Genomic DNA, 22,267 nt, shown 5'->3' on the forward strand with positions numbered 1-22,267 from the left:
AACTCTGGATAAAAGTTTTTGTCAGGCTGACCTTCACACACACTGCTTGAGCAAGGCTAACAGAAATGTGAACATCAGAAGCTGGAGGATCGTCTTCTTGATCTGCTTCATCTCCAAGCTATATCTCACCCAAGTTCACAGGACAAAAGGGTACCATACAAACCATGTACATATCACAAAGAGGCTTTTAGTGGCTTACAGAAGCGTTTGAATGGGCAGCCTAAAGTCATACGCAGGCAGTGTTCATGCACAGATCCTAAAATGCACGTAAGCAGTAACAGTATGGTAGGCATCACAGACAATCATACTACAAGGGAAATTTAAGATCAGATAAAAGTACCTTTTGATTGTTAGCATGTTCTCTGAGCTTTGACAGCCATTTGATTAAGTGTTAGAATGCTGGCCCACATCACCCCTTAGTGCCAACTGCTTCTCAAGTCCTCTTGCAGTGTTTGGCTCATCTTTATCAAAAACTCCAACAGAAGCAGTGCGTTTGCGCAGTGCGCTCACAAATATGACATGCAGCACTGATTTCAATTACTAGGCTTCAAAGACTTCTATAGGTGTGTCTGTTATTCTTTGAGCTACTGGTCTTTACTGATGAGAATTTTCCCTGACTTCGATCACTACAGAAATATTGCTGGCACCCCTTTCTGCCTAAAAGAGAAAGGAGAGGAAGGCTGCATAAGATGCATTTGCACAATGAGAAACTGAGAAGGCAAGAAAGCTGAAAACTGTCTTGGGAAGTGGTTGCTGTGAACCTGAGATCTTGCCCTCCAGGTCTTGAGATAGGTCTCATGAACCTAAGAGCAAAAGGGTTTCTAATGTCTGATTTGAAATGGAAGACAACAGAAAGTGCTTTAAAAGTTATTGACACTACCAGCACTGGAAAACACTAAGAAACACAGACTAGCTGTGAAACTTTGTAAGACTAAATAAAACTAGCTAGTGAACTGCTGACTTCATAATGGATTCAGCAAATAATAAACACTCAGTCCGATAAGGAACAAATTGCTCACAGTGCTACCTAGTTACCTACCCTGGGTGTCAAGGACTGGCATCTCCAGGGTAATTCCTGCTCTTGAGAGGTACTGTAACCACTGCCTATACTGGTTACAAACCACTTACTGCTTTTTGTTGATTACAGGAATCACAGGCTTAATGAAAACATACAGTCGGCTGCTTATTAAGTGCTGGTGTTGCTACTTCCTCGGCTTTAAATCAATAACATTTCCCTATAACTTAAATGAAAACATAATTAAAGGCTCATTTCCTGTGTTATCTGAACAGGACAACATGAAAAGAAAAAAAGCCCGAGTTCAGTATCTAAAGAACAGAGGCATCTGCAACCTCAGAATAGAATTTGGAGTCCTGAAACAGGCAATACACAAAGGGCAAAGTCCAAAAGAAGAAGACAGCACAAAAATGCTATTGACAGGCAAGCATCCAGACCTGAGAACGTGTTCCCAGAACAGGGTCACAGCAGACAACACCAACTACGTAATTCAGAAGTAGCTAAGCATTCTTTGAAAGGGCCCAGACTCTCCACCTCTTCATCCCTCTAGAACAGGATGATGCTTTTATGTAAGTCTGAACTTTAGACCATTTGTAGAGAAAGACAGAAATAGGTATTTTAGGTCTTTCTCAGCTTGAATAGGTTCAAGTCAAGACCCACCCACCTATCAGGCAATTTGTTCCTGGTTGGGGAAAAATCATAGTCAATGAAGGGATGCTTAATCTTCCTGTGAGAGATTACCACAGACGACTCAGTTTACTGGACAGAACAGTATAAATTAAAAAAAAAATGCACACAAAACCCATTGAGACTATCTTGTTTTGGTAGACATGTTGTTTTTTAATAAACCAGGGCAGAGCACCCAGATGAGGGCAGTTTGGGGAACTCTGAGAATGAACTACAGACATACCAGCAATCGTCAGCTCAAAAAAATTAGGTACTTTGTATGATCAAAGCAGCCAGCAAACAACTTGATTTACTGTTAAGAGACTTCGAAGTTGACACAGTACTTTTCACCTGACCCTACATATCTGATACTCTTCACACAAGCTTTTGAGCGAATCCGGTTCTGATTAGAGTTATGTTTGAGTTGTGTTTTTTTGTTCTGAAGAACAGCGTCAAGAATGCTTCCAATACACTGACTTTGACTTCAGTAACACATACCAGATTAAAAGAAAGAAGTTTACTAAAAATATGCATCTTTATTCAAATAAGGTTATCTCCAAACTCCAACCACCAGTTTACATCATTTAGAAACAAACATATGGAAATGTCAGCTGTTTTTTTTTTTTAAAAAAAAAAAACAGTAGACAGTCTTCTGTGTTACAGTAATTGATGCAATCAATGATAAATGTCAGATTTTCTTCAAACAGGAAGTTAGGTAATTTAGAACTACTGAATTTTGCTTGAAAGATTCAGGTATGACCATTTATTTAGTATACTCTAATACAATGAGATTCCCTTGTGACAGCAAAGTATTTGCCGCTTATCGTTTACACTTCAAATACTGTTATTAGATTCACTCTCCCTTCGTATTGTCAAATTGGATTGCAAGTTGTCTTCTTCTCTTAGTCCTGAACTCTTACTTGGCAAAATGAAACACGTTATCGGTGTTGAGAGAAGCTTCTTGTAGGCAGCCATATCAAAAGGCTACATTGACTGACAAAAATTCTTAAAATCCAGATTTGTTGCTAGCACTTCAAGAGCAGCCAGGACAAAATTTGGTCTGGGTAATTGGGAGTTTTCCTTTGATCCAGTGAGTTGTGAAGCAATTACTGATGTTCCAAGGAGCAATGACTGTGAAATGAAGCATGAAGCAAAGTTATCACTTGTAGGATGTTACACATCAGACCTTCTGCTCCCTAATGCAAATGGTTCCCACACGGGAGACAGGTCAGATATACTAGCAGGGTAAACAGAGAAGCTGAACCCCATATGGGATACGACTGTAGATTCAAGTTTATCCCTAACCCCCAGCCCCATCCTTCCCTTTTTCCCAAAAAAACACACAACAGTATGGGGCGTCCAGTTTTGAAAGAGTTATAATTGGAGAAATTCACAGTAACAAGAAATACAGGCTTCCTCCAATGCATACACTGGAGCTGTTCCTCATTACGCCAGACCTATATGCACCTAATTCATTAGAATACAGTCATTAGCCTTTCTGTACAAAGGGTCTTGCAAAGCCTGCTTTGAGGGAGGGAGTTCATTTAGGTGTTGCACTGATGCAAGAAAGCTAGCAATTGACAAGAACAACAACATGTATCTTCAGAACAATTTAAGAAAATATATTAAGCTTAGTGAAAAAAGTCAGGGTTGTAATAGCTTGGAGTCAAGGCACCTGTAAATATTTGCTGGTGTTAGAACTGAATAGATAAATTCCTGTGCGTTACTCTGTATTCTCTGAAAAGGTTTTCATTGACTTATCCTATTTATCCAGCAAGATGAGCTTGAGGCAGTAGTTTCTCCAATTAGTACACCAAAATCTCAACCTCAGAAATGAATCTATAAAACTATACCAGTATACTACATAGCGTAGCTATGTAAATAGGTGTGTAGGTAGTATAATTTTATTGGTATAGCACAGACACCCACTTTTTGGGCACTGCCTTTTCAGTAAAAAAATGCATTGCATAGATTTATCATTTCTCCAAATTGTCAGGCACAATGCTAAAAGTGTTCTTCGTAACAGTGAATTTGGCAGCATGCGTTGCACTCCTAAAGGAACAGACTGGAGAACTGCAGGAGTAGTATACTAGATTCCAGAAAAATTTTGCAGGTTTTCAGACAAATTTGGGATTAAAAGTGAAACATCCAGAGACATTTGTGGATTTTACAGAACTAGAAGAAAAACAAAACTATTCTAACTCTACACGTAAACAACTTAAAGACAAAGTTACCACAGATATGTAAACAAGTCAAAACAAATTAATTTCACATTTCTAATTTGGGCTTTCTGCTTTGTTTCATTTCTGAAACAAATGTTCATCTAATTAGCAACATCAAAAAAAACACACACGTTCAATCTTACACGTTTGGTATTAAACCAGGAATTGATACACAATACTGGTTCTACAATAGCTGTTGGACTAACAAACATGTCTGAGGCAACAGCTTGCAAGGAAAGTTACTCACATTCAATATTTGTAGTTTAGAATACTTGCCATGTCAATGTTTAAATCAAAGCATCTGTACTTGATACATGATAGACACAAGACAGCTTTATAACAGTAAAGGCATATTTCCAAATTCAATATATCTTAAAATCAGATAGAAAGTGGTATAAAGCAATGGCATCTCTGTTGAAAAAGTTCCAAAAAAATCTCCAAACAAAATTACAGACAGACTTGAAACTACAAAAAAGAAATCTGAAGAAACTACTTGATCATGCGTTTTTGCTCACTGCCTAAAAACAGAACCCAAAATAAGGAGATAAGCTTTTGTTTGCTTATCTTGTATAGTTTGTTATATAACAAGTATCAGTCTAACCTAACAGTAAGCAGACCTGTCTTTGTGTCCATGTACTAAAGAAAAGTTAAAATCTGTATATCACAAAGAGTTAGAATTTCCAAAATCATTCTTAAGCCATTAGATCCAAATAGTAAAGAAATGAAATGTTTATAACAAGTTTTCCTCCCTCACAATAGAGAGGTGTAGTTTTGTTTTGCTTTAAATTTTTGGTTTTAGAGGGTTTTGGAGAGCTGTGTGTGTTTTGTTGTTGTTTTCTAAATCTGATATGGATACTTAGTGGCAAGTTTTCTGCACAAATCATCAATTCACAAATTACCACTATCAACAGCCACCAAACATGCTTATTTTAAATCCCTCCTCTGAAATTCTAACAAAAGAAGAGGAATACAGTAAACACTGTACAGTAAACACCTTCCAGTATTTATCAGAAACCTCATTGAGAACAGAGCCCTAGATAGGGTCCGCAGCCTTCCCCTACCTAGCATTTGCTCTGCTGCTCCCCAGTCCATTTTTAACTTCAATATTAACTGTTGAAATGAGAAGGTGGTTTACCAAAATTAAATAATTTACAATATTGAAGTATATCAAACACTAAGTTTTCCCTCATTTACAGAACTGTATGATTTTCTGTGCATACATACTGCTGTTATGTACACACAAAAGGAAGAGGTCATCAAAAGAATTTTTTGGCTGCTGCTTCTTGTTGACTCCTGAAAGAAAAACCAGAAGAGAATTCATTAAGTATGTACAGTAGAAGATTACCTAACTGGTTTAGATAGATAGTTCTTTTATTTTGCGATTAAAAGATTCCATTCCCGTTCAACAGAAGCTTAAAGAAATCAAACATAAGTTGTATCACAAAAACAGTATATAATTTACTCTATTCACGAATATAAAGGAAGCATGACTGTAGTTCCAATTTTGCATCACATGGAAACATTCTGGGTAGAAAAACTATGGAACAGCTTATTAATTTATTAAAATTCTCTAATTGATTTTCTCTAAAGCTTCTCTATATCTGATTTTCCTAAAGATCATGACAGAAGAGGAAACGTACAATTAAGCAGCATAAGAACTTGCTTGAAATAGGACTTTTTCACGCTGGCACAGAAAATAATTATTTTCCTTAGTGGATACAGATACCGTAGTAGATACAGACACACACACAAAAAAATAGAAGTACAATGGCATCTGAAAGAATTGAACGTGACCAGCTCCTCATTTATCTTGGAAGTCATTTCCCAGTTGATGACATAACATGACAAATTTAAAAAACACAAAACAAAACAATCTCTCCACTTTGTGGAGCAGCAAACATACAATAAAAGTTGATGCTATCACAGCAGCATTTACATTATATTAATACTAGTTATCCTTCCACAGAGGTAGCAAACTGCATCTTCTCTTTGAATAGCACTGCAGCTATTTTGGTCCTTTTATTCCAGAAAGAGTCCATGTATGAGAGAAACAGGAGACAGGACCACCAAACAAGTAAGTCCATATTCTCAATAGGTTTTCCTTTCCACTGACATTTAATTTGAACATTATGACGTTACAAAGAAGAAGAGAACAGAGCAAACATCCCAATGTAAAAACAGAACTACACCAACCAAAAAAAAACCACACCCCTCCAACATTAAGAACTCTATAAAACATTGGCATCTCCTCATCTCTCTCTTACATAGGATATGTATCATAAAAAAAGTTCACTGACAAATCTGTCAAATCGGACAATAGCTGTTAGCCACATGTAGCAAAAACTCAGATCACGTCAGATTTTGTTAAGATATTAATAAACGTCAGTAAGTCCAGTAGGGGACCACAATGATGGTCAGGGGCTGAAGTGCATGCCTCAGGAGGAGAGGCATGGGGAACTAGGCTTGTTCATCCTAGACAAAAGAAGGTTTCGAGAGGTCTCATGGCAATTTCCAATACCCAGAAGATGTCATTGAAGAGACAGGAGCAGTTTATTTAGAGATGCATGTTATGACAATGATAGATAACAATCAAGTAGAAACAGAGCAGGTTCCCACTAGATATATAGGGGAAGGGGGAGGGAAATAAACTTCATTACAGTAATTAAATATTGGAAAATGGGTCCAGAAGAGAGGTGAATTTTCCATCCTTCGAGGTTTTAAAGACCTGACCAGTCTGACTAAACGACCTGCTCTGAATTCAGCGTTAACTCTGCTTTGAGCACAAGGCTGAACTGAAGACCTCAAAAGGTCTCTTCCAATCTGAACGATTGCTTGTTTTAAAGAAGATTAATATAATCATATCATCGCAATTGCATTTCTACTCAGAAGTTCTAAAATCACTTGCCCTGTTGTCGTTAAAGAAAGATATACTTACCTATACATGACATAAGCAATGAATAACACTGTTTGCACCGCTATGAATATGAAGAAGTGCATTGTAGATAAGCATGATGGAAATGGTGGCAAGTCTGGACACTTTGATTTCTCACTGGATGGCTAAGAAATAAGAAAAGTGTTATCTGAGAAGAGAAACAACATGCCATCAAAAGATTGCTACGCAAGAAACAAAACGAGATCTTTGCACCATGATCTAAAAATTGAAACATAATCAGAAAACAGACAAAAACGACAACTACTTTGAGAAAGTTAATTTAACTCCCTGTTTTTCACTTTCCCCTTTCCCCTTTGTTTCTCAGATAAGCTGACTAACGATAACCTATGGACCACAGGGGAAAGAACAACCTTGTATGGGTTCATAAGCTAAGTCAGCTTAATTGCTATCTAGGTAAGACTAAGGTGTTCCTGAATGTTAACAGAGTCATCTTTAACATTTACGTATCTTAGGCAGAGCTTTCCTAAGTTTCCCCTGTTTAAACCTCTCCCTTCTATGCAGAAGCTTAAAAAGTCTCCTATGTATAGAGCTGTTACGCAGCGGTACAAACACAAAAGCACCTACAAAACTTAATTGCTTGACCTTGTTTCCACAAGAAGCTAGACTAAAAATCATGCTCTTTGTGCAAAACTTCTCATCAAGACACAGATCATGCAGTTGGGTCAGGGCAGTGCAGTTTCAGCGAAGCAGCTTAATGAAGGATTAATTGCTCTGTAAATTGCATACTGGCTTATCCCAGCTTTTTACCAACAGCCAAATAAAAAAGCATTACAGTCATGCTTTACACTAACAGCACATAAATTACCATATTTCGTTGTACTAAATGCTCTATGTCCCTTTTTACTACATGAAGGTGTTCTTTGATGTCATTAAAGTGCTGACTTGCTTCATAGACTCCTGCAGCAGAACCAGGATGTTGAGCTCCACTGATCAGCCTCAGAGTATCAGCCATGGAATTCCTAAAGCAAGATGGACAACAAAACATCATTCAATACAAAACACTATTTATATAAACAGCATTTATGTTGCACACATTTCAGTCCATTAAAATTAGTCTGAAATACACAAGTACCCAAAAAGGCAGAAAATATTTTTCTGGCTTCCAAGAATACTTCTCAAGAGGTAATTCCTTAACCAAACTATTGCCTTTAATATGTGATTCTACAGACAGTTTCAATTTGTATAGTGCGCTACCTCCCTAAGTCACACAGAAAACAAGATCTGGCAAATATTCTATTGCTAGACATCTGCTTTGCTTGACTGATCAAGTCTAAAACAAGTCTATCTAAGGCTCTTGCCAAAGCTTTAGGATAAACAGAGTATAATACAATCTTCGAAGAAAGCCAAAGCTGTTTTATAAAAATAAATAAATAAAAGCAGTCATGTAAGAAATAAAAATAAAGAAGAGGCTTTAGGGATAAGAAAAGATTTAGATACATCCTTGTTTCATGATTATCATTTATATGAGAAACTCATTTCCCATATGCATTGTCATAATACTTAATATTGTCTTCATGTGAATTCATTTTGCTGCTCTAACAAATCACATTAAATCCCTGAAAAGTTGAGGTTCCATACCCAGTTTTGTTTGAGGTGAACTAATCAGTGAGAGAAAAACACTTAGTCCTAGTCAATATGTTTATATAGTTTTCCCTTACTGTGATGTCTCTTTTCAGTTGCAAAGAGGATTATTTTCAGCTAAAATAGTTATCATGTGAATGTTAATCTCTTCGTTATTAACGGAATAAGCAATCAAAATGTATGTCTTTGGATTCCTGTTTAATTTACTTAAAACTTTACATTTTCCTTCAGATTAGAGCTTACTTTGATGCCTTCAAGGTAAAGTCCTAACTCTTTGTACAGTGGTCAGCAATTTAACTTGCACCTTAAGAAAAAAACACTAGAATATCATTCATTGGGAAAACCGGTAAAAACAATACATAAGCGCTACACAAAATTTTATTATTGATTTTAAATGGTTTATATTCATTATGAAAACTGCAAGTTAAGCATCAAAACTTAAGTGTTTACAAAGAATCTTCATAAAGATGGTGCTCATCTTTTAGCTTTGCATCAGTTGCTCTTCATGCCATTAAAGTTCAAAACACAGAATTTAAAAAAGTACCATACAGATTCAAAGGCACTACCACAAATCTAAGTAAAAACTGCAAACACAGATACGGTATTATATTAGTTTCACAGCTGCTGTCTCATCATGGCAAAAATTATGCAGCATGCTCAACTACTTGAAGTAACTACATGCTAAGTCAGAGCTACACGTTGAATTAATCTAGTCAATTATATCAAGCTGCAGATACACCACTTTAGAGGAAAAAAAAGAGGCACTTAGTAATTGTAGCCCCTATTAAATGTTGGATTAATGATATACTCTTCTCCAAACGGAAGACTACTAGTTTTTCCTTTTAAATATCACGCAGATAATCAACTTCACATGAGACAATCGATATTCTGCATATATCCATTAAAAAAAGATTTCTCCTCACTTCCAATAATGATCCAAGAATTCCCCTTTTCCTGCCATGTCTGTGAAAAGTCAATCCCACTTCAGCACACTGGAAGACGACCCACTTTCCAGTTTTATTTCTGTTAAATACAGATATTGTGCTGCACTCTAGGCATGCATGGATTTCTGCAAAACTCTCAGTATTTGCAATATTAAAAACAAAGCTACTGAAGTAAAGTTATCAAAAGGGTTTAACAAAAGACAGCTGCTTGCTTCTACAAGCCGCTGCAAACAAAGATAGGTAAGACATCTCTCACTCATTCTACTATTTTTGTCTTTGAACCAATAGTATTTATACAGGCAAAATTAATGCAAAAAAAAACACAACAACTCCATCTGTCATGAATTAAATTAACATATCCTAAATAGCATTAGCATATAATCCAGAAGTTTTATATTTTTATGTTATTATTGTATAAAGTCAATTGGTTAATATTTACCTGTTCTTTGAATTAGTGTTGTAATAACTTATTTTAGAAGAAAGTTTTTCCACTGGAAATTTTTCGTAACTAACCCATGGAAACCCATGCAGTGAACAGCATGACCACTGCCTAATAAATGCTGATTGTAATTCTGTTCATCCACATCTGTCACATTGTTTATCTTGGCCCACTATTTTCAGTGCTAGAATGCAAGTGAGACTCATTTGGTACATCCCTCTCCTTGTACCAGCATCCCTACGTAATGAACAGAAATCGGCATACCCGCCTTCCCCCAGATTAATCCACTTTGTTAAAAGCAAAATAACTTCCCTAAATAGACATGGTCTGTATCAAATTTAATTTACTTTACTTTTGCATAAACAATATCATGCTGTTTGTTTCTACTGTACGAACATGCAAGATTCTTCTGTAATCAGATGATTAAGAAATCCCCAAATCTTGACAAGAAAATTACTTAAGACAGTAAGTCCTTTTCCTCTGGGATAACCAGCAATACCAACAGCGGGCTGTTCGTTTCTATCTATAAATAAAACATTTCTTTAATCTAAGAAAAATATTAAGACGTTACACAAGCTCATACCTAGTAAGTAGTCACTGAAAGGGCAGACCGCCAATGTTAACAAGAAAATCTAATTTGCTTGTAAGGTATAAAGATTTGTCAAGAATATTAATGCTAAAGCTTTCGTGGAAGAACAAGTGCAAAAAAAAACAGAAGCACTCTAATCTTCATTGTACAAAAAAACCTGACCTACTTAGATGAATGACAAGATCTGCCCCTGAACTAATACCAGAGGGGAAAAACACCCCCCCCCCCCCAAAAAAAAAAAGAAAACAACAAAAAACCAATTGCTTATACACTACAATATCAAGTTGTAGAATTGATTTTTTTTAAGACAAAAAATAGTAAAATATTTTAACTTCTGAAAATGAAGTGGTAAACCAACTTAAAGACATTCCAGCTAACAGCTATTGTTAAACATCTTGGAAGCAGTATACAAACACCCCCTTGAAAGACAGGCATTTTCTCAAACCCACTTTAGCAGTATAGAACCTTAAAGATGGAGATCTTTGCTTCATTTGGTAACTTAATTAGAAAAGTACAGCATACCTCTCTATCAATTTAAAAAAAAAAAAACCATTAAAAGCTGAACTATTAATCATTTGGGAACTTGCAAGTGTCCCTGCAGATACAGAAGCTTCCTGAGAAAGTTAAAAGTCCTGGCAAAAGTCCTCTGACAAAAGACAAAACAAGACAAAAATAAAATCAGGAGCCTTAACGTTTGATTCCGACAAGTCCCACAAGATTGACACAAAACTGAACTCAATCAGGCAAGTTCTGTGTCTGTCAGTCTCCTTTACTGTGATTATCTTTTGCTACAAAAAGATGCATCAGTATCAGCTGATAGGCAGTTTTCACACAGCAAATAAACGTTAGACCATTAAATATTCGCAAATTAGAAAAACTTTTTTTTGACAACTTCCCTTATCACTAAATAAAAAAAGGTATTTTCAGTCACAGTCAGGTTTCCAGCACCTCCAAGGATGGAGACTGCAAAACCTCTCTGGGCAACCAATCTAGAAGTTGTCTCACTACCATCACAAGCAAAATTTTGTTTTCTACGTCTGAAGAGCAAACAGAACTTCCTGTATTTCAGGTTTGTGCCCACTGCCTCCCATTCTGTCACTGGGTACCCAGTGAGAAGAGTCTGGCTCTGTCCTCCTTCCCCTACCACCCACACCCCAAATCTTCCCCAGCCCCCATCACCTCCAAAATCAGATGTTTACACACATTGTTAAGACCTTGCTGAGCCTTTTCTCCAGTCTGTACAGTCCCAGCTCCCTCATCTTTCATTGTGTGCCCTTAATCATTTTCACGGTTGTTTACTGGACTCCCTCTAGTACATCCATGCCTCTGTCATACTGGGGGACCCAGGACTCCACATGTGGTGCCACCAATGCTGAGTAAAAGGTGAGTCATCACCTTTGACTCACTGGCAACACTGCCTAATGCAGCCCAGGATGCCGTTCGTGGTCTTTGACTTAAGGGCGCACTGCTGTCCCACATTCAACTTCTTGTCTACCAGGAGTCAAGTTCTTTTCTACAAAACTGCCTTCCACATGATCAGTCCCCTGCCTGTACTGATGGATGGAGTTACACAGCTGCAGGACTTTGCACTTGCCTTTAACTTCATGAGATTCTTGGAACACTTCTCCAGCCTGTCCAGGTCTCACTGAATGGTTGCACAACCACATGAGTATCAAACATTACTCCCAGATTTGCATCGCCTGTAAAACTGCTGGAGATGCACCCAGTCTTACTGTCCACATCATTAATAAAGATGCTTGAAGAATAATGGCCTCACTACCAACCCGAGGTGCACCATTAGTGACTGCCTTCCAGCTGAAGTTTGCATCACTGATGACAACCCTTTGCCCCTGGTAGTTCAGAGACTTTAAATTTTTAATTTATTTATTTATTTTAAGTGGTATCTGTGGATTTTTTTTTTGTTGTTTGTTCTTGAGCTCTTAGAAACAGAACCACCTTTTCATATACTCCATGAATAACAATTCCCAGTGGAAATGGAATCTGCACATTTTCTTTGCACAAAATTTCCCTTCAGAAGACTTACATGCCTTAACAGGTTTTGCTTACACTAAAAAAAACTATTATATCTTATATATTATGTAACTCCTATTGTCCACGTACTCCTGATAAAATGACAAGATACTCCAGTACAGCATTATTATTTTTTTTTTTTTAAGATTCACCAGCTATAATGTGAAGGCATTCATGCTCATGTTGTTACCAATGCTCTAAAAATCAGAGCAAGGAATTTTCATGAGGTAGCAGGTTACCAAACTAGCCATTCTACAGATACCGACTGTTTCCAAAGGCGCTCTCCTTACCTTGCTTTTGCAGCAGAACCTCATGATAAAGTGCTGCACATGAGGGGGCTTAACCACTGTATGGACACAAACTTATGTTTATTACAGAAATTGAACAATCATCACTAAGGAACACATATAGAAATTTCAAGTTTACCCATATTCTCCTACTGAAATAATAAATTTGGCTTAAAAGGTGGAAACTAATAAAATTCAAAACACAGCCTTAATATTTAGAAAAGAAAGGAAAGCATTTACCTCATTTCATTCACTTGTCGAATGACCTCTTCTTGAGTTTTCACAACGGTATCAATCTCTTGCTGGGAAACCTGGTGTCAGGGGCAGGAAAGGATGAGAAAAAACAAATCAACATATCTTAGAAAAAGTAATTGATTGCCCTTTCGAAATTAGGCTGAGATATCAACTGCAGTTTACTTTTTGAGTTACCTGTACTTGTTGACCTGGAACACCAGCTCCTCTTTTAGCAATCTCATCTGTGACTGCAGAGACGTATCTTCTCTGCTCATCCAGAATCATGTCCAATTGTCTATTCAGCTGCTTGATTTCAAGATGAATTCGATTCTGCCCTTCAAAGATTTGCCTCAGTTCACGATCATTTACAGTTTCAAAAGGATCATCCGCTGGTTTAAAAAAAAGCACAGGTAATTGTTAACACACATGCATTCATCGTAAGTTGCACTGCATCATTTTTCTTGCACCCTTAAAGTTTCCACACTAACATACTTTTCCAGTAATTTAATATATTTCTTCCAGTAATTGGATATATTTCTAAATTCTATATATGTTTCTGTTCATTTGTTTTTTTCTCAATACAGGCATGAATCAGAATAGTTCAGTTGGAAGGGACCTTCAAAGATCACAAAGAACAACTGCCTGACCACCTCAGGGCTAACCAAAAGTTAAAGTATATTACTGAGGACTCTTGAACACTGACAGGCTTGGGGCATCAGCCACCTCACTGGGAAGCCTGTTCCAATGTTTGACAACCCCTACAGTGAAGAAATTTTTCCGAATATTCAATCTGAACAGCTTTCTGCCATTCCCATGCATCCTGCCATCAGCTCCCAGGCAACACAGTCCAGCACATCCCTCTCCTTTTCCTCTCCTCAGGAAGTCACAGAGAGGAGTAAAGAGATCTCATATTACAGAAACCACTTCACAAACACAAGACCAAAGATTCTTAAATATGGTACAGGGATACAAAAATCAGTAGGAGCTTTGTAAGATCAGCATGCCACAATATCAGGCCCTAGTTTTGAACATCCTGGAAAGCAAGTATTTTCCTTGAGAAATCAAAAACTGCTCAAATAACTTGCCTGGCTGTCCTTGAACATCAGGATGCTCCTTTTGAAATTCTTCTTTCTTTTTATCCAATTCTTGTTGAAAGTGTTCAAACTCTTCTTGATACTTTTCTTTATCTTTTTGAGGAATTTCTGCATCTGGTGTGGGCTTTAAAACATTATCAAAGGTATGGGCGAGAGAAAAGATTTTCTTTCACTCCTGTAATCACACACTGTCCAGCAAATGCTGTCTAGACTTCAGATTTGATGGCATGACAACTTGTGAAATGCATTAATATATTAAGATAGAAGCAAGAAACCAGACATTCACATGGAAACTCATGGCTTCTTCCCAAAAAGCGTACTTTCTGCAATTATAAAGAAGTCAAGTTTTACAAGAATAGGTGAGGATTAACAGTACAGAAGTGTTCTACAGGAATGGAAAGTTGAAAGCGAAAACAAATTTGTCCACTTTCCAAAGTGTACTTTTGTTTGTTTTCTTTGCATGTTTTGTTTTAATATCAGGATTATCGTTGATTCAGTGTTACTTCAAGAGTTTTGGTCTTAAATGTAACTAAAAAACTACCAAAACGTTATAGTATTAATCTTATTTTTCCAAAACAGATGACAGTACAGCTCCATGCCAAAATTCAGAAACAGGGATGCTAATTATGACTGCAGAAAAAAATGCCAAGATCTGGTGCTATACATAAAACATGTATTAGCATATTGTACTAGTTATGCATAGAGACGCTTACTACTTCCTTCCCAGGCTCAGTCAACTGGAAAGTCAGAAAAGACAGGACATCGTGGTCATCTGGATTAAACAAACAAACAAAAAAACAACAATATTAAAGAGTGCTGTTAAATATTATAAAATATCCTGCAACTTTTCAGGTCAACCTTCCAACTTGTAAAGGGTCTCCAGCTAAGAGTATCCTCCCAAAGCCCTCCCAAGTTTATGCAGTAGCAAATGAGACTGATCAACATCTTAGTCAGGACAAACTAAAGGTATTTCTGTTCTAGGCGTGAAAAAGATCTACGCATTTCAGTGATCTGGGAACAGGAGGAGATTAGTTCAAACAGGAAGAGATTAGATCAAAAATTAGTATAATGGATCAACACCAGCCGTAAAAGAAAAAAAAAAAAGTCTCTTGCAAGCCTCCACACTGTCTACTACAATTTAACATTTTCTACCTGCAAGTCCCCCTGTTGCTGCAGATATTCCAAAATATCCTTGTGATGGCAACACCATATCTTCCACTCTAGCACAAAATTCAAAGTCTTCCTTATCCGGAGTAAATCCATTGTTAATTAATACCTAGAAAAACAAACACCTATAGTTTTAACCACAAAAATCTATTTGAGAAATTACTCAGCAAGATCTGGTTAATTGCTTTGTTAATTCATACTAATGGACACAAATACAACTTATCAGGCAACTTCATAGTTTTTTGGCTTCTGAAAGCAGCTATTTCATTTCTGAAGAAGGTTCTACTAGGGAAATGCATAAGCTTACTTTTATTTTTTTAAAGAAGAAAGGCCTGATTCAAAGTTCAACATGAACAGAATTCCATATTTTCTATTCATCGCTTAAGAGGACATACTATACAGACATAAGAGATATAAAAACTTACTTATCTGTTTTAAGAAACAGCAAAACAAATTAACACATGGAAAAATTCATCAAGATCTAATAATACTAACTCCTGTTGAAGATATCCCTGACTCAGTGATCCTTAAAGGCCAATCTATCAAGTATACATCCCAATAAGACTCTGGGCAACGCATATTTTTGGTCCAGTCTAGTACAGTCATCCTTACTGCTCTTCGATTGATCCTAAGCTTAGAGATTCTCTCTTCCTCCACCAAAGCACTCCGAGAACTGCTAAGGTTAGCCACACCACTTGGGTGAGGAGCTTCTAGATAAGGCATCAGGGATTAGGCACATTCAAAAAGAGAGCATCCTCAGAGTCTGCAATTTAATTTTCATTAAAGTCTAACACATAGCTTTTAGCATTACAACAGAGTACAAGGTCCACTCTTAGGTGCCCTCATGTTTACTTTTAGAGAAACTTTTACTAAAAAATGATAGCTGCATGTTGTAACTGGCTAATGCCTATGAACAGTATCTTTTCAGTAGAAATCAGAAGCCAAGAAAGAAATACTTCATAGCTGTCCCAACCCAGCACCACATTACCATTTTTCTCCCTGTATTTAGGAGGCACTCACGATCATCCAAATAGTATTTAAGAAGTCTTCAACACCCCCTTACACCAGTGTTTTTCTATCTTCTTTAACATTCAAAGCCCTACTGCTTCTTGGAGGTGGGAATTCTCAAGCAACAAATTTAAGTGTGCTGTCAAAGAGCTCTTTTCTTAATCATATTTTAAGAATCCCCTACAATCAACTGGAAGCTCTCTGATCAGCTTGAGAAATGTGTTCAAGTTCAGGGACTGCTCAACTGCATGAAAGTTGAAGAACATATGCTGGCTTTGGGACACATTTACAGGCCGGTCAACAGCAACACAGAGGGGTCGGAGCACATATGAATACAGCAGCATGACTGAACCCCATGTAACGTCAGAAAAATCAGCAATACCTGCTAAGTCAGCTCAGAAAGCTACAGATGTGCTGAAAGAACTTGTCTAGTATTTGCACATACTGCACCTCATTCCAGCTTCCAAGCTACTGAGCTCAACATTTTCAAGAATATTGAAAATCGCATACGACGCCTTTGTAGCAACTATTTCAAATCCCCCAATCTCACACTTGAAAAGCTGAGAAACATGAGTTAATTAGATCATTTCAGAGTACTTACAGTCAGTGTTTTTTGGTAGTATGTAATTTTTGCTCGAACAGGATAGGGTTTATTACGGAAATCCCTCTGACATGAGGCCAATGCTTGAGTGGAACCATCACTATGCAAGAAGACAACTTGCATAAAACTATATCTTATGATTTATCAGCTAAGACAAAAAAGCATCATTGTATCACTAAGAAGCATCACACTATTTTTTCAAAATGTAAAAGCCGTTGCAAAAGATGTCTCTCAGTTGTACTGAGTATTGAGCTTTTCAAGTTTATTGAGCTTGAGTATTGGGCTCAACAGTACTAAATGCTTTACATGGGACACTATAGATAGAAACAGCAATGGGGAAGTCTGCTTTTAAGACATATTCCCACACACATAAACTAACTATAGGCTGGACCACACCAGGTAAACTAAATGCCTCTCTTCCCAGAACTACCTCCCCCCTTCCCCCTCCCCCCCCCAAAAAAGTAACTGTGCTGTTGACAATAGACCGTCAGAAATCAAAATTAAACCAATTAATTTACTAAGAATCAATTAGTTTTCAGCTAATCACTCTTGTCATCTATAAGCTGTGTATGGAACACACCCATAAGCAATGACGAGGTAAAAAGTCTGTACTTCCACTTGTCTGAGTTCACCCACACCTAAGGCCACATAACGCTTAAATATCCATCAGTTGCCCATTCCTGTGCTGTTAAAACAGTGTTTTAACAAATAGAAAAACGTAGATGTAAAGGAATACATAAAAAGAAGAGTTCCATATAAAATAAGCCTTTAAAAGTTTCTCAGAGAGTTTCATGCAACACTTCATCATTCAAAAACAAACATTTGTCATTAAGTCAACATTGAAAATAAACTTACTTCTGATGGTCATACAGAAGTTTTCCATTGTTGCCTACAATAATCACTCCAGGATTGTTTTTCTAGAAAAACAAATAGCAAACAAATGGGATAGTTTAATTCAAAGAGAACTATGTGACATCACTGATGGCCTTCCTGTGATAAAGCACATAGGCTACAAAAACACTACAGGTGTTGTTATTCTTATGTCATCCTGAAGTACAGAAAGCGAGATGACTGAAGTAGCGTGTCATACTGCATACTTTACAAGAGACAGATATGTTCTTTGTATAGCTAGGGGTGGGGAAAAAAATAAGTTCTTGGCTATGCTACTGATTAGCATCATTTGATAAATGCAGTAATATAAATTTATCTATGGATTTTATATGTAGCAGATATACAGATCTTAGAACTCCTAGATGACTTACGACATCTGACTTTGTCTACGTAACTCAGAAAAACATTCAAACAGGCTGTATGTTGACATCTTGCTGACTCTATCAGTCACTAAAAAAAACAACTCAGGATCTATCCGTCACTGGCTAAACACAGTCTGTCAAACATATCCCCAGTTATTTAAACTGCTAGAAAATGAGAACAAGCTGAAACGGTAAGAGCAGAACAAATTTACAGTGCTCTTCTAGATGCCTACAGGAGTTTAGAAAGTTAACTCTAGTTTTTATAGGAGCACAAGTTTTCAGAGATAATCTCTACTTTCCCTTCAACATTACCATTCATCATTTCCCACAGGAATTTACTGTCCAATTGGACAGATTCCCAACTGTTAAGAAAACAAAATGTGGATTTCAAGAATCCAAGAAATGACATCGTTCTCTATTCACAGTGACAGGAAGCAAGTGGTCCTTTTTCTTTAATACTTTAAGAGACCACTACAACTAAAGCATGTGATTGCTTTCCCTCATTACTTATATTGGGACAACAGAACTGTGCATGGTGTAGAGAAATACACCATAGGTTCTACTTCTCAGCAATGGATTTTGATTAGACGAATTGCTTCAGTATCAGCATTACACCTGCTCAGTACCACTGAAATACTTAAACAGCATCTTCTTAACAGTCTTTTTTAGTGTAACAACAGTATTACTGTATTATTCCAAACATATTTGCATATATTCTGCAGAAAGTGTGTAAAACCAGTTCTATTTCATAGCATTAATGAACGCAACCCAAGCCTAGTATCCTTTAGAGCATAGTAGACAGATACTAACGTAGTATCTTTTCCAACCTAAATGATTCTATGATTCTATTTAGCGTGGTTCTTACTATTTCAGCTGTTCAGAGCTATGAAACTGCTTTTTTCCTTTTTGAAAAGCTCTTTTCACCATGTCTACAGAGAAATAAAAATTCAACTCTACGAGAGCCTACAGCCTTAGAAAGAAGTGAAAAAAATAGGCTTTGCAATTTTTAAAATCAACTTCATAACTAGGGCACTTTGAGTCTGAAGTACTAGGTGAAGTCTACTTCTGGATGCTAACATATTAGGCTGATGCTCAGCTACATCCCAGGCACCTTCCAGCAAACATACTAAAAACAATACCAGGAAGATTTTCTCCACACTGGGACTGAAGAAAGTAACAGGCTATCATTAAAAAAGTCTTACAGACTCTAGTATTTAAGACACGTCAGACCAACGCAGGCATGACACAGACTTTCGTTTTGACTAGAAGCGACACATCATCACTTTCTAAAAAAAGATTTCACATCACAGTGACTAAACTTATCACGATTTTAATCCCAATACTATCAAAGTCCTGGCAAACAGAACCATCCATGTGCAAATTTTGACAGATGGCCTCTTCAGCCAGCTAAACTATGCAAAAGTCCATAACCCGGCCAGGAGTCAGAAGAGGAAGAAAAAAGATTTTAAAATTCTTAGCAAGTTGAACAACACTAATTCTTGTCTTTCAAGATCTAAATTATAAATGTCACCTTCAGCCTGTCAGCTTTTAAGTTTGCTGTATATTGATATCCATCTGCAGGGGAAAAAAAAAAAAAACAAACACTAAACCTTTACACCTACAAATAAGTAGCTAGAACAGTGGAAAAAAGCCAAAGCAGTACCAGAAAAGCAAAGCAGACCAACTGCATATTGTTAGAGTTTCCGAGGACCTTCGAGGCATTCTGGACTGGAAAACTGAAAACTCAAAAAACTCAAAAGCAGGTACCTATAGCAAAGTTACTGAATTTTAGATGAAAGTAGGAAAAAAAAAAAAAAAAAACAGCAACTATCATCATTGACACAGATGCTACCAAGCTGCTCAAGGCAGATTTGTTCCACAAAAAAGAGCATCTCTGAGAAGAGACACAAATCTGCACAGTAGCATATTCTGCGCAACATGGCTCTTCCAAAGTATAACTCTTCAGGTTTATCAACACTGCGAACTGTGCATGGACATTCCAAATTTCAGCTTATACATACGTGCAATGTATTTTCTCTCCGAACCTAACAGATGAGCTAATATTCAGTAGATTCATTCACTCCAACTTTGAAGCTTGAACTCCCTACCCACCCCACCCCCCCCAAAAAAAAAAAAAAAACACTTGAAAAAGTGTGTGGAAAAGGTCAAGCTGAAATTATATTAAGAAAAACGTGACTATATTAAATCAGCCCTTTAAGCGAAAGGTGGGGGGAAATAGGAAAATGGCATTCTATTTTTTCCCCACAAAGCTATATGTATCAAACAGGCAGGAAATCAATTTTCTCTCTCTGCTAGAAGAGTTTACTTCCAACTAACCTTTCCGTCATTGTCAAAGGAATCAAAGAAAATTCCAACACCGTTCCACTTATCAGCTGCCCCAAAAACAGGACCTTCCATGCCTTGTTCTTCCGTAAACCAGATTGCCTATTGCAGAAAGAAATTAAGAGCTGTAAGCCAAGAGCCACTTTATGAAGTATGTCTATTTTTTAAACTTAGATCAAATTTTTAATACCAGTCCATCAGCTCCAATGCGGCCTCTTCCTGTAACTCGAAAGGTCACTTCCACTTCCCAATATTCGAATATTGACTTGTTTTTTGTCCACACTGATCCTCTTTGGCTTTTCAAAGACGTTGTTATTCGAATCTGATCTGCACTTGGTATTGCATCTAGAAAAGAAAGGAACCAACATTAAATATAACAAAAAGTATTGTGAATGTGTAACCAGCCATTTAACAAGTCCTCTAAATTAACAAAATTGTCCAGTCACTTTAGCTTTAGTTTTCAAAACAGCTTTTTAATGGAGTACTCAATCACTTGAGAATTAAAACAAAACAAACAAACAAACAAACCCACCATCCTTACTGCTAAGAAGTTAGTTACTGTTCTTTTACAGAGTACTTGTTCACCTTCCATTTGGTTGTGCGATGTACAGCTTGAACAGAACATGGGTCTGGTCGTTAAGGTACTAATTAAATTTAAAAAAAAAGTCAGGTTTTGTTTCCTGCCTTAAGCACTGTAGGATTTTTTCCACAAATCACTGTTTTCCCTCCTGCTTTTTACAAACAGATATTCTAGTTTTCTGCTTAGCGGTTTAAAAGAAAAAAAGGCACAAGTTGAGGGAAAAAGAAGGGAGGAGTGAGAAGTCATTCATACTTATGAAATAACATCTAATTGGCTTTAAAAAGCAAGCAAGAACGTAACGTGTAGACAGGTTCCTTCCTGTCACTTGTAACTTAACATTAACATCAAATAGCCTTCAGAGCTAAAACGTAATATCCTCGAGCTAACCAAAACGAGCTAAATTAAAATCTGGCAGAAAGCAAACAGCAGAAGTTACCGCTACGGCCGAAGCTACCGGCCAGGAAGGCCCAAAGCACCGGTGCGTTTCACAGCGGGAGGGGGCGTTGGGAGGGAGAAGAACTCGCCGGCGACCAGGGGCCGCTGCCCTCCGGAGCCTCGCCTCCCGCCGCTCCGGAGCCCGGCGGAGCCGAGCCGCGCGGCCCTCGCACCGCGGCCGGCCGGGGGCTGGCGGCTGGCTGCCCGCAGGGACGCGTCGCCACCTCCGGACCGGTCTCAGGCAGCTCCCGAGCGGCCGCCGGCGCTTCCCCACTACCGCCGAGGCTCCTCGGCGCCTTGGCCGGGGCCGCGCGAGCCGGGCTCCTGCCCCCGGACCGGCCGCCGTGGGACCCGCCGACCCCGGTTACGAGCCCGCAACCTGCCCGGCCGCGGCCGGCCGGCTCCCGCCACCTGCGCCACGGCTCCCGGCTCCCGGCCCCGGCCCGCGGCGGCTCCCACCCGCCCGCTCCGCTCCCCGGGCGCCGTCGCCGGCCGGCCGCAGCCCCCTGCGCGGCTGCCCCCCGCCCAGCACTTACTGCCCGTATGCGCCCAGAACGGCACCGTGCCGTCCGCCTGCACCAGGTGCGGCCCCTTGAAGCTGTACTTGTACTCGAACCGGCGGTGCGGAGACGCCGGCGCCGCCGGGCCCCCCTCCGCCGCCGCCCGCCCGAGGGCGAGCAGGGCACCGGCCATGAGAGCCGCCGCCAGGCCGCCCCTCCGCGCGCGCGCCGCCATCTTGGGCCGTGCTGCCGGCCGCCGGGCACAGCCAACAGGGCGCCGCCCGATTGGCCGAGCGCGGGGCCGGGCCCGGCGGGGCGGGGCGGG

The 22,267-nt window shown here is 38.6% G+C and overlaps 1 protein-coding gene and 1 long non-coding RNA gene across 7 annotated transcripts in view; one reads left to right on the plus strand and one right to left on the minus strand.

Moving 5' to 3' along the window:
* Positions 1-14,040, plus strand: part of LOC310888664 — a 41,648-nt gene extending 27,608 nt beyond the window's left edge. For all 5 annotated transcript variants that reach the window (XR_014576038.1, XR_014576039.1, XR_014576040.1 and 2 more), the window contains one exon: positions 13,546-14,040. This is a non-coding gene — a long non-coding RNA (uncharacterized lncRNA). The remainder of the gene's footprint in view (positions 1-13,545) is intronic.
* On the minus strand, positions 1,835-22,225 carry LOC310888657 (protein ERGIC-53-like). 2 transcript variants are annotated; one of them, XM_083815567.1, is made up of 14 exons: positions 21,979-22,225; positions 20,618-20,772; positions 20,422-20,529; positions 17,687-17,748; positions 16,832-16,931; positions 15,208-15,331; positions 14,769-14,827; positions 14,047-14,179; positions 13,157-13,350; positions 12,968-13,038; positions 7,662-7,815; positions 6,839-6,960; positions 5,128-5,196; positions 1,835-2,812 (listed from the first exon to the last, which is right to left on the minus strand). In XM_083815567.1, the coding sequence occupies exons 1-13, from the start codon at positions 22,175-22,177 to the stop codon at positions 5,160-5,162; spliced, it is 1,518 nt and encodes a 505-aa protein (XP_083671693.1). In that variant the 5' UTR covers positions 22,178-22,225; the 3' UTR covers positions 1,835-2,812; positions 5,128-5,159. The 2 variants fall into 2 exon arrangements, with proteins under 2 accessions (XP_083671693.1, XP_083671694.1); XM_083815568.1 differs by having other exon boundaries at positions 1,835-5,196; positions 21,979-22,220.
* Positions 22,226-22,267: the final 42 nt, after the last annotated feature.

The sequence above is a fragment of the Anser anser genome, assembly GCF_964211835.1.
Source record: "Anser anser genome assembly, chromosome: W".
Classification (NCBI taxonomy): Eukaryota; Metazoa; Chordata; class Aves; order Anseriformes; family Anatidae; genus Anser; species Anser anser.

Bases quoted from the DNA above. Each gene is read 5' to 3' on its own strand.
- LOC310888657 (XM_083815567.1), bottom strand. From the start codon at position 22,177: ATGGCGGCGCGCGCGCGGAGGGGCGGCCTGGCGGCGGCTCTCATGGCC. The intron at 20,773-21,978 runs GTAAGTGCTGGG...TTTCTTTTCTAG, and splicing joins GTTCTGGGCGCATACGGGCA to ATGCAATACCAAGTGCAGAT. The intron at 14,180-14,768 runs GTAAGCGTCTCT...AATGTTTTAAAG, and splicing joins CTGAGCCTGGGAAGGAAGTA to CCCACACCAGATGCAGAAAT.